Source organism: Electrophorus electricus, chromosome 22 (assembly GCF_041902795.1).
Source record: "Electrophorus electricus isolate QZ-2024a chromosome 22, ASM4190279v1, whole genome shotgun sequence".
Classification (NCBI taxonomy): Eukaryota; Metazoa; Chordata; class Actinopteri; order Gymnotiformes; family Gymnotidae; genus Electrophorus; species Electrophorus electricus.
This window is the reverse complement of record NC_137518.1, coordinates 3,095,001-3,107,500: the sequence shown is the minus strand read 5'-3', so window position 1 is coordinate 3,107,500 and position 12,500 is coordinate 3,095,001. Positions and strand designations below refer to the sequence as shown.

Below are 12,500 nucleotides of genomic sequence, written 5' to 3'. Positions count from 1 at the left end.
ACACTCCCTGAAACGCAGCACAGATGCTCCCCAAATCACAGCACAGGCGCTCTCTGAATCATACTTTGATCAGAGCACTACAGACGCTTCCAGATGCTCCATTGCATTTTGCTCGCTTTCTCTGAACAGTTTCCGTCTCGCTTTGCAGGCCGGAAAGCTCGCCATGGACCGAGGATGGGCCATAAACGTAGGTGAGTTCCGTCGCCACCGTCCACAGCACGGCCCCCGATCCTGGCCAATCAGAGACGAGAGTCGCACCCGGGCAAACCGCTGCCCTACCCCCAAGGCACAAGCTGAGAGGAGTGTGCTGTGGTGTCAGCCTTAATCACTCGGAGATGGAGAGCGTCTGAGTCGGGCTGCTCTACGGCTGTGGACTGAACCCCCGCCCCCCACAACCTCGCGAGTCCATAGATTTCCTTTCGTCTCCGCCTGCCATAGCGCTGAGCGTGAGGGGCGGGGGGCGATGGGGGTCACACAGTATCGAGAGAGGTCGCGGTGGGGGCAGGAGAGGTCACACAGGGATAGGAGAGGTCACGTGGCTGTGCAGTATATCCACAGAGGAGACGCGCATGGCAGGGAGACATTTAATGAAGCTGAGCATGGCAGGTTAACCGAGGACAGGCCAGGCATCCATCCGGGAGACGTCCACTGCATGGCTTAATAAGACGAATATGATGGAGGCCTGACTGCATCACTTAAACGTCCCGACAGCTACTGGGTATTCCTCCGCCGGGTTCCGTTTCATTTTCCCACCGCGCGACGGGACTGTGTGTAATGGGGGTCTCCGGAGGGGTCAGGCTCGGCTGAGGTCGCTCTCCTGTCGTCCTCCCTCAGGAGGGGGTTTCCACCACTGCTCCAGTGACAAGGGCGGCGGTTTCTGCGCGTATGCGGACATCACGCTCACCATCAAGGTACGACGGCAGAACGACTAATCCACAGTTCCCCTCTAAGTCTCGCTTATGTCTAGAAAATTCCGAGGCACCTTTAAAGGGCATTTAAACGCAAAGATGTCGGGAGAATTGTAGGGCATCCATATCCACGCTTCTTTTGGAGACTGCGTCATTGGCTGTAACACACGTAAAGACCTGCAGGGTTTAATTAGAAAGCTGCACTCATTAGCTTTGCACGCATTGGGCAGACACTTATTCAAAGCAACTTCCGTGTTTAATAGAAACACGGTGTGTGTGGCACCTCCTACCCCTACATGCTCTACTAGGTGAGATGGAGGAATTCCACGGAAGATGTGGTCCCAGCAGGAAGTCTGCTCCTAACAGCCGTGTGCCGCACGTTTTCCAAAGCACTACAGCATGTCAGGCATCCATCACGTTCCCTGTCGTTCCTCCGATTCCCGCCCGGAGTCTGAGCGTCAACCTTTGTTTCCCTGCCTGTGTGTTTCTCTCCGCAGTTCCTGTTCGAGAGGGTCGAAGGCGTATCCAGGGCCACCATCATTGATCTGGATGCTCACCAGGTGAGGAACAGCCCCGCACCGGCTGCCACTGTGTCCCGTTCAGTGCCGTCGCCATGGCAGCAGCCCCCCACCCCCACATGGCGCTGTCGTCATGGCAGTCCCCTTTGCCCGCGCAGGTCTTCAGCGCCAGCCTCATCGCTCCCAGCCCCGCAGCATGCTGGGATATTTTTTTCCCCCCTTTTCACACCTCATTTGCAGTTGGTTATGATTTCTTATGGTAGTGTTTTAATCAGATTTTTAGGGTGTGTCTAAGATAATTGCAGGGTAATTATTGTCTAATGATGATGTTCTCATAAGATTCTTTCAGTATATAAGAACACGTGAAAAAGAGTGACCAAAAAAAAAAAAGAATTACATTGATTTTCAAAAAAAAAAAAAAAAAGCTTTTATTAAGTTGATCTGCCATTTAATTGAAGTATATTTTTAATGTGTTAAAATATCAGTAAATACCTATGTGGTCATAAAGTAATTACTGTGGTCATGCATGGAAAAAGATGCACAATCATATTTTTCCTGCAGAGGAAGTGGCTTATTCCTGAAGTACTGTAACTCAGGTCCATTATAGCGCTCACTAGAGTGCTTTAACAGACACTGTTTTGTATGTGTGTGTACGTGTGCCTGTGGGTGTGCATGTGTGTGTTAAACCTGCTGACCTTGTAATCGTAATGATAATGAGCTGTCCTTGTATACATGTTTTAGGATGAGATTACTTGCTGAGATTACGTGCTGAGATTACGGGCGGAGATTTTACGGGCTGGCAACTTAATTAGGGTTGACTAATTAACCTGCTCGACTGCTCGTTACCACGAATATCTAATCAGCCAATGACATGGCAGCAGTTCAGCATCAGAATGGGGAAGACATGTGATTTAAGTGACTTTGAACATGGCATGTTTGTTGTTGCTAGATATGGGCTGCTCTGAGTTTTTCAGAAACTGCTGATCTACTGGGATGTTCACACACATCCATCTCATTACACGGAATGTTCCAAAAAAGGAAGAAAAAAAATCCAGTGAGTGCCGGTTCTCTGGGTGCAAATGCCTTGTTGATGCCAGAGGTCAGAAAAGAACAGACAGACTGGTTTGAGCTGATAGAAAAGCAACAGTAACTCAAATCTCCACTCGTTGCGACCGAGGAGGGCAAAAGAGCGTCTCCGAACGCACGGCACGCCGAACCTTGAAGAACCTTTACTCCGACAGGGTGCTGGACTACGGCGGCTGCCAGTTGGTTACAATTCCCCCAGACTCACCAAATTTAGACAACAGAAGATTGCAAAAATATTGCCTGGTCTGATGAGTTTCCATTATTGCTGCTACATTTGGATGGTAGGGTCAGAACTTGATGTAAACAACATGAAAGCATAAATCCTTCCTGCCTCGTAGCAACGGTTCAGGCTGGTGGACGTCTTGGCACGCTTGGGGCTCCTTAATACCAATTGAGTGCCGTTTAAACACCACAGCCTGCTCAAGGATTGTTTAAACACCACAGCCTGCCCAAGGATTGTTTAAACACCACAGCCTACCTCAGTATTTTTGCTGACCACGTCTGTCTCGTAAGGACCACAGTGCACCCATCTTGCGATGGCTACTTCTAGCAGGATAACGCATCATGTCACACAGCTCAGATCCTCTCAAACTTGACAATCTTGACAAACATGACAAGAAGTACGGCCTCCACAGTCACCAAATCACCGGCCGGCAGTTCTTCGGCGACTGCGTGACGCAGTCATGAACCAAAATCTCTGAGGAATGTTGTGAGCACCTTGTTAAATCTGTCATGAAAAATGAAAGCAGTTCTGAGGAAAAATGGACATCCAATTTGGTGCTAGCAAGGTGTACCTAATAACGTGGCTGGTGAGTGTGTATGTATACAGACCATATTTGCTTTTGTGTGTTGTTTACTGCACTGTAATTTGCGTTTCATTTGAGAATTGGGTTTGTTTTAAGGACGTTTTCATCTCGCTTCAGTTTCCTACACATAAATGTCCATTTGTGGTTGCACACAAACAAGCCCTGTTTGTTTCCTGCTTCATTGCAGTACCAGGTGTTTAGAGTCGTGCGCCAGTGTATCGAGAGCCTGAACATGTGTGTTTTTGTGACATTACGTGCCATCTGAGGGCAAAGTTTGATCGAAATGGAGGAGAATATACGTGGTTGAGTGAGCTGGTTGACTTTGTAACGAGATTCTGCGTTTTCTATGAATAGGTTTGGGTTTCGAGCATCACGTTTTCGGTTTTGAGAAAAGGGCGCGGTGTGTGGAGAACGCCGTCTTGGCCGTCGACAAAAAGCGTTAACGCGAGAGTGTTGGCGGCTCATGTGGACTCTCTCAAGTTTATATCCAGCTCCTGTTACTTATCAAATGCTCCATGACAACGTAACCCTTGAGCCAATCGGCTCTCAGCACTACACCAGTAGTGTCAGGGTCACAGAGAGACAGATACCCTGTCAGATGCTGGACTGGACAGACAGCGGAGACACACCAGCATGTGTCTTTTTGTAATTGAGACATTCTTCTCTGATGTCCTGTGGGTGTGTGTCCAGAAAGTGCTCATTCTCTCAACCCTCTCTGCCCTTTCAAGGATGATCAGACTGCATCTCAATAGCCACGTCACACACACACGAGGTTTTTTTTTGTCCCTAACACGAGTTTCAATCCTCAGACGTGTCCTCTGTGTTCGCCATAGCACACACCGCCGGCATCTGGATTTAATGGCTTTTACAGTTGAGAGGCGCCATCGGAGCCTCCGAACAGTCTGATCTGCTGTCGTCAGACGCCCCTTCGTAAATTGATTGGACAGCGTGTGTAATACCGGGGTGGACTGTGTGGCTTCTGGGGACTTTGAGAGTCCTTTGGCGTGGAAGGAACGTTGTGATCGGTATCTGCTCGCCATAGCAGCTGGATCTGAAATCGTGCAGGTCACCCTTTTTGAAGTAGAAAGGAACAACAGATTGATTTGGGTCTCGTGTTATTACATTACCCTTCATACTAATCCACACACAGCAGCCTCGGGCCCTGCCAGGGTGTTGCAGTATGGCATAACAGGAGTCGCCTGAAGTGACCCAGTCGTGATTAAGCGCTCATGAGACCACGTGTCGTGGTCACCTGAGACGCACTTTAGAGAAATGGCCCGGAGTCCAGGACAACTGAAGGTGAGAGAGAGAGAGAGAGAGAGAGAGAGAGAGAGAGAGAGAGAGAGGGAGGGAGGGAGAGAGAGAGAGAGAGAGAGAGAGAGCAGCAAGCACCCAGGGATGAGAGAGAGAACAAAATGAGCAGAGAGCTGTCTGTATAAGCAAAGTCGCTTTGAGGCTTTGTAGTCAATCAGCAGAGCAAGATGGCCACCCTGGAGCGCTCGTACACATCCCACAGGGGAGCGTCTCTCTCTCTCTCTCTCTCACAAGACATACAAACAGCAGACGCAGCTCACGGTGTACAGTCAGGCCCCCCCCCCAACCAGCTGTGGCTATACGCCATTTGTGTTGACCAGCATCTAGTCCATTATCGGGTGTGGGGACATGACGTGTCCAGCGATAAACTGGGATGAGTGTGGCATCGTTCATGCTTACAGGTGGGCTATGGCCTGTAACTGTACTCTTACTGAAATGCACCCGTAAAATGATTGACTAAGGAAGCGGCCTACCAGTGTCCGCGTTTTTAACGAAGTGGGCGGAGCATTTGGATCCGCCGGATTTGGTGCCATGCCGTCATATAAGTGGCTGAGCAGTCCGGCCTCTGACCTTTTTTAACCTTTGGTATGTCGAACATTCCTCTGCCATTTATCGGAGAGTTACCATGGCGATAATTACACATAATCTCTTTAATGGTGGAGTAAATTACTATGCAATCTCGTGATAATAGCATGTTGTAAAGAGCCGTGATGTATTAATATTTGCAGGAATAATATTTCATACATCATTAGCCTGAAGGGAAAATTACTTGCTTCATACAATCTAGAGTGATTTGTTTTGAGTAAACATAAACTAACCCTTATTATTTTTATTTATTTGTTTTTTGTTTTTTTCTTAATAATTTCCAGGCAGCCTATTGGAATCTTACTTGCGTTTTATTGTTCTCCTCTACTGTAATGAGTCGCATCCCTGACTAACGAACCCGACTAATTAATTGAGTTAGTGTGGACGCTGGAGGCTGGGTGCTCTGTTTGGACCACTGCCTATAGAGGCGCAATAGGCAGTTCGAGTCATAGCTTGACTGTAATTATGGTCTTTTTGCTTATCGACCGCGGCGCAGGGGATCAGATCGATGCAGAAGCCTGGTGAATAATTCCTCAAGGGCTGCGCGGAGGCCGAAACGAGCGTGGGCATGTATACGGGGACGGATGCACGCGCTTCCTTGGCTCAGCTTAAAAAAAAAAACAACAACAGCGAAAAATACAGAGCCACAAAGCCAGCGCTATGCCCCCAGTTAAATGGCCTGAATTACGGCCCGTCATGCTAGTGAATGTTCTCAAGTGGGAAGGTCCTTGGCCTGTATGAATTCACGAGTGCTAATGAACTGTGATATTTGCACAATGGGACAGCAAACAGCCAGGGACGGACCATGTGCGGACAGCCACTCGGAACTGCTATGGCAGTTTTCTTTTTGGTTCCTTCACTGGGGCAGTAGATTTGTTCATTGGGGCAGTCCTCTGGGGGGAAAGTGAGCCTTGGTTAAGCTCTTCCATATTCCTACATATCCGCATTGTCCATAATGTCTGTACTCGTTAGGATACGGAAGTCGAAACTGGTTCTGGGTGAGCCATTTTGCTCTCCGAGGAGTCTCACGTAAGAGCCCGGGAAAGCTGGCTTTTGCTCCTGTCTGGCGAGTCGTTTCCGATGACCTTGGCTTTGCGTGAATGGAACCTTCGCTCCAATGTCGGCGTAGTCGGTAGGTCCGGCTTTTGTCCACGGTCGGCTCACTAAGGATGTTCCGCCACCTTCTGCTTCACCGCTCAGACGGTGCGGAGGAGAGCGCAGGAATCTGTCCCTAACCCGCGTGCTGGTCTCTCACGCTCTCTCTCTCTCTCTCTCTCTCTCTCTCTCTCTCTCTCTCTCTCTCTCTCTCTGGGCCGGAGTCGGAGGGAGAGAGCGAAAGGCAGAGTGCCTCGTCCGACGCCCGGATCCCACCACTGATGGTGGGGTCGCGGCATCCAGACTGTAGGAGTGACAGAGAGAGAGAGGGGATAATGAAGAGTGATGGAGGTTTGGTTGGTGGGGGTGGGGCTGGGCAGCTTAGGCGCCGTACGCGGGCAGGAAACACTCATCTCGCCCTGTCACTCATGCTTTCCATCGGAAACAAACCAGTGCTTTGTTTGTTTTGTCCATCGCACCCAGAGAGGCAGGTGACGGAGATTGATGCTGCCATCAGCACTGTTTCAGAGTCTCACGGTGAATTTAGAGAGAGGCAGAGAGGCAGCCAATAAAAGAGGAAAACGACTCCAAACACCTAAAGGTTTTACGCTAAAGCGTGAAGGGACATTGAAGGCCAAGCTAACAGCACCACGCGCCACGTGCCGATGACGAACGTGTTTCCTCCTCAGCGGTGGCTGCAGGTTCTTCAGCAGGCCAAAGCGCACAAAGTAATTAAAACTTTTCAGGGCCGCACCACTGCCGAGGCTGAGCTGCCATTACGGATCCTACTGTCCTTTATCATGGCTCCAGATTACGGAGGCTTACTTAAGACCATTAATATTAAAGTCAAGGTTTTATAAAAATGGATCCGGTGTATTATGTTACACGCGGTCATGTGAGCATAAGCCGCGGTGCGGAGTAGCTGAACTCATTTTGCACCATCTGCTTTCTCTCTCTCCTCTCTCTCTCTCTCTTTCCCAGGGTAACGGACACGAGAGAGATTTCTTGGATGACAGACGGGTTTACATAATGGATGCCTATAATCGCTACATCTATCCAGGAGACGGCTACGCTAAGAGTAAGATCCTGAGTCTCCACTCTCATTGCTCAGAGCGATTGTGCGAAGGTAGCCGTGCAACGTGCAAACCTCGAACTGATTTTTAAGGCCCCTCGAGCGAGTTTGCGTGGCCGAGGTCTTTATTTGCATGTAATTACCGAGAGAAAGCAAGAGATAGAGGGTAGCGAAACCTTCACTCGCCTGAAGGGGGCAGTCTTGTGCAAGTGAGCCATATTTTTCATGTGTGGCCCTCAGCGCGCTGTTGGTGTGGCGCAAACCAGTAACGGTTCAGACTGCGCAAGTACCGCCAACTTGTTCTGTGATCAAATAACAAAACGTAAAACCGGTAATGCACGGAATTCTTAATGAATGACTTAGTAATGGATTTGTTATTTAAATCACTGTTAGCCCTGGGTGCTATGGATTTAGCATGTAGTTTACCTGATCTACCATATTCTCCTTGACCAAAAAACGCCAGCCTGTCAGGCGAAACAGTGACTCTGCACTTCCTCTCTCTACCTTTATGCTCTCTGGGCCCTAAACAAAAGCTCAATTATAGCAGTTTGTCTGTCAGTCCTGCGTGTAGCGTTTGAAGGTGCAGCCTGGCTCCTCCAGATAAGGTGCGCTTGGTTTCATTCCCCTTTGTTCAAGGGAGAAAGGGGGGTTTCATTCACTGTGTTCAAACACAAAGTGTGTTGCTCCTCAGCAACTTTGTTTTCTTCTCCTCTTGTTTTCAAGAGGAGTTAAAGGCACAAGAGACTAATTAGGTCTTAAAAGCATCTAGCAGAGCACGGGACTCTTTTTGGTAGACTCTGTCACGCTGTAGCGGGTTTGGAGAAGTCTGAAGCGCTCTCAGCCCGGGCGCAAAAACCACAGGGAGGATGGAAGTTTTTTGAGTTTTTTCTATCCCTGTTCCTGCACCATGTCAGACGAGGCGTGGAAGTGTTTCTCAAACCTGAATATGGATTTCAGGAAGGGCAAGTTGCCTCAGTCAGGACAAGGATTTTCTGCGCTGGTCGTTTCCTGATGTGTTGGATGGAAGACTGATTGGTTCTGTGTCTGTAGGGGCCATTCGGAGGAAGGTGGAACTGGATTGGGGTACGGAGGACATTGAGTATCTGCAGAAGGTGGAGCTCCACTCTGAGGGTGCCCTCAACGAGATCAGACCCGACATCGTTGTCTACAACGCGGGCACAGACATCCTGGACGGCGACCCTCTTGGAGGCCTGGCCATATCGCCACAGGTGCAGCTGCCGGTCAATCTGCCTGTCTCACTGTGTAATCTGGGATTGATTACCACTGCCTGGCAAGCTCCTACTCTAATCAGCAATCTCATGCATCAATATTTAAGACCTTCTTGGAGAACCCAATGATTTGAGAAACCAATGAAATGGAGTTTGGGGGAGGGGGGGTCTTGTTAGGGTAAATATATTTTTTTATATTTCACCATGGTAATGCTCTAGCTGTTCAGGTGAGGGGCGCTTAAGGTACCGGACATGATATGGGCTTTATGATACTGGTCACACGCATGTCAGTGTCTGTTGCAGTATAATCGTAGACCGGAGGACAAGCCATTCAACATTGGTCTTGTGTTTCACACATCACAAAAATGATCAGTCAGAGTATATAAAAAAGATTTTCCTCAAAAAAAAGGCACATTATGCGAAAGTGAACATCCGTTTAAGAGCATCTGTGCATTTAAAGACATCAAATGTGTTTATGAGCATCAAAAAATAATAATTTTTCATAATCCTGAACAGCTGCCAGCTATCTTGTGCCTACTTCAAACATGAGACTGCTCCTAAAAAGAAAAAACAACCACCAAACCGAGGTTTGAAATAACTTTTTCTGTAGTGTCTTTAACGCTCCCTCCACTGTACTTACTACATGAGTGCTACAGTGGTTAGATGTGGAGTCTTACCCAGGGTGGTGATGAGTGTCTGTATCACAGACACGATCACCTGCCACAGGTCCAAGGGTTCACTCTCCCTGAGCTGACCGTCGGCAGAGAGCGGGAACTCGGACCTAGGTGTGGGGTCAGCCGCTCCGTAATCCCTTAATGGATTCCTCTTAAACCATTAGACCATTAAACCGTTCACCATTAAACCGTTCACCCTTACAAGCTACGTGTGCTCTTTGTTATAGCAGCAGCTGGGGGGAGATTAGCCAGAGAGCATTTAGGTAAGTGTTGCCACAGTGGCGAGTGCCAGCTGTCATTCTCTCACAGGGTGTCGTGAAGAGAGATGAGATCGTGTTTAAGGCAGCCCGTAGCCGGGGGATCCCCATTCTCATGGTGACGTCGGGGGGCTACCAGAAGAAAACGGCCCGCGTCATCGCAGACTCCATCCTCAACCTGCACAGGCAGGGTCTGATTGGTGAAGAAGTGCTGGACGGGGCGGGGCCTTCCACGGTACCGGTCATGATGAGCAAATCGGTGTCGTCGGGAGCAGCCATCGGTGCCATGTGACATGTGTGACCGCCGTGATTGGTCCATCTGACTGAAACAGGCAGCGCTGTCCTTGGTAACAGAAGGGGTGGTATGGGACCCGCTACGGGTCGGCGTTCATCTGAAGGAAGAGGACTGCTTGGCTTATGTTCTTGGCTCATGTTCATGTTCATGTTCATGTTCATGGTCCTCATCCCATCAGCCATTTCTGAGTGATACTTTACTAGTGACAGATCAGATCTTATAGCCATATTTCATCCCTCCCCTTTTAAAAAATAACCCGTGCTTACATTCCTTTTGCGTTTTAAAATTCCACTTTAAATGATGATAACAAATAGTACAGCAATTCCAAGATAAGCAAAGATTCATCAGGCTGTGAGCAAGTTTGCCAAAATTTTCCTCTGCGCTCTTTTTGAATGGAGGGATACTAACCACCTCTGTGGCTGTACCATAACCCGTAGATCATCTTTTCTGAGGTCTGAACTAAATCTTTTTGGTCTAGCGCAATGCAGGCTTAGTCTGAATCCATTCTGGGTGTTTCGTAGCTCTGTTACACTATGCCAGGAACTTGCCCTTCATTTAGTCTGTGAGCTGGGCCCTACTCCAAGAGGAAGGCAGGTCGGAATTTGCAATACTGAACATGAAGGTGTGGGCTAACGTCAGTCTCGGGGTTGCAAATCACACTGAGGCGAACTTGTAGTCTGGAGTAACCCTTATCCGCTCTGGAGACGCTTTAAAAAAACGACCCTGTCACCTAGACCCGAAACCGTGGAACAAGGGGACACTAAATCATTCTGATGTGTTGCAAAAGAGATTCTTGTTAAGGGAGGGGCCTCAGAGACGTCCTCTCCATCTCTCAGGAAATGGCTCCGTCCAGAAGCCAGATTCTTAACAGTGGTTTGCCTTGAGGGACCGCCCCAGCGAAACCCTTCAAAAAGAGAAAACAACTTGCACTTAATTAGTTGGAAATGTATTTTAACGACCCCAACAGCGAATCCGTTCTTATTGTCACCGCTCTTTGTTCTCCAGTCCAATAGCAGCGAGAGGTGGACCAGACGTGAAAGCGCCCTCCTCCGAAAGGGCTGCTTTCTCTGATGCAGCTCTTGTTGAAGGGTGTCCTCCCTAACGCTTGCCTCCTAGGTGGTGCACCAACCTCCCCTCAGGGCCTCCCCTCTGCCCCTGCCCTCGCCCGACCGGACACAAGAATTTACAGTCAAGGGTCCATCTTAGTCAAGGCCCGCCGACTCGCTGGAAGGAGCCTGGTAGCGGCTGCTAACGAGCACGTTAAGACGCTCGGCCCTCTCTCTCTCTCTCTCTCTCTCTCTATCTTCTACTTCTATCTGAGAGGGGCGGGGCCTGTGGGCCCATCTGCCGTCTGAGAGCTTTATAATGGCCTCCCAGAGAGCTCTGCCAGACTGATGAGCTCGCGCCGACAAGGAGTGCGTGAAGGCGGCCGCGAGCGCGAGGTTCAGCGCGCGACGTTTTCGGCTGATGGCTGCAAGGACAGGTCAATAGCAGTGCTGTCAGCAGGTCAATAGTAGACCGGGTCAATACTAGTGTCCTTAGCGGTACAGAATAATACTTACTAACCTCATGTTTTTCCACACGATCTCTAAGGTCTTACGCTGGAATATTTTCCCTTTATTGATGCAGATGTTTTTTTTATATTGATATGAATTTAATTAAAGCTGATGTCCGCTCACATGTCCCTCTCAGGGCAGTTTGGTTCAGTGCACTTGTGTGTCTCAGTAAATACGTTTACTTATGTGCTTTATTACTGGACATTTTTGTCCTCGGTAACCTTGTATTCCGCATTGTGACGCATTCTAACAATTAACAAAAGTGCCAAACATCATCTTTTATTTATGGTTTCATGTTTTTTTTTTGTTTTTTTTTGTGTGTGTGTGTGTGTATCTGGTGTTTACATTTAAACCACTTTTATGTGAAAATGTGAAAAATAAATCCACTTTAACTCAGCAATTATGGTTGACCTGGTGTGAACTGCTTTTAGCTGTCTGCTTTGTTTGTGTAGTCCTCTCTCGATTAGCGCACCGCGTTTCCAGACCCGTTCAGCTTCCGGAGAACATCGGCGTTCCTCTCATGAGCAGTGACAGAAGGGAACGTTATTTCTCATCATTTTTCTCTCGCTGTCTCTTTGTTTGCTCGTTCTGGGTCCATGTGCAAAAGCACCCTCCGCGGGTTTATACCGATCGGAGCAAACAGACACGCCGGCGCGCTCTAGCCTGACGCGCGCGGCTGCCTGGTCAGCAGATATGAGAGCGTGGCTAATTTCTGTGTGAGAGACGCCTCCGGAATCGTGGAAGAAGAGCATCGATTCTCGGAGAGGTCTGGATGCACAGAATGCTGCGGCTCTAATTAACGTGTCTCGTGTGAGTGTCCAGCACACCACAGTTTGAAACGGCCTGCCTTGCTGCAGCAGGGTGAGTTTGGGGTGTGGGTGGGTGTGTGTTTTGGTTTTTTTTCCCTTTTGGTTTATTTCTCAGTACAAAGAGCTTCACATAGTGCTATAAAACAGACCATTGAGTAGCAGTGAGGGTTAGAGCTCCAGTGGGAATGTGCACACGCTTAAGATCCACGTTCAGATGATGTCATGGATTATTTAAAAAAGGGGTCATTGTTAGTCAGCAAACAAACATCTCTAAGAGGTTCTTTATGTCACGCCTA

The 12,500-nt window shown here is 48.7% G+C and overlaps 1 protein-coding gene across 6 annotated transcripts in view; it reads left to right on the top strand.

The window, feature by feature from the left end:
* Positions 1–11,795, top strand: part of hdac11 (histone deacetylase 11) — a 20,320-nt gene extending 8,525 nt beyond the window's left edge. For all 6 annotated transcript variants that reach the window (XM_081705641.1, XM_035520570.2, XM_027029950.3 and 3 more), the window contains 6 exons: positions 149–191; positions 835–911; positions 1,406–1,468; positions 7,294–7,390; positions 8,435–8,613; positions 9,597–11,795. In XM_081705641.1, coding sequence (XP_081561767.1) covers positions 149–191; positions 835–911; positions 1,406–1,468; positions 7,294–7,390; positions 8,435–8,613; positions 9,597–9,836 — 699 coding nt within the window. In that variant the 3' untranslated portion in view covers positions 9,837–11,795. The remainder of the gene's footprint in view (positions 1–148; positions 192–834; positions 912–1,405; positions 1,469–7,293; positions 7,391–8,434; positions 8,614–9,596) is intronic.
* Positions 11,796–12,500: the final 705 nt, after the last annotated feature.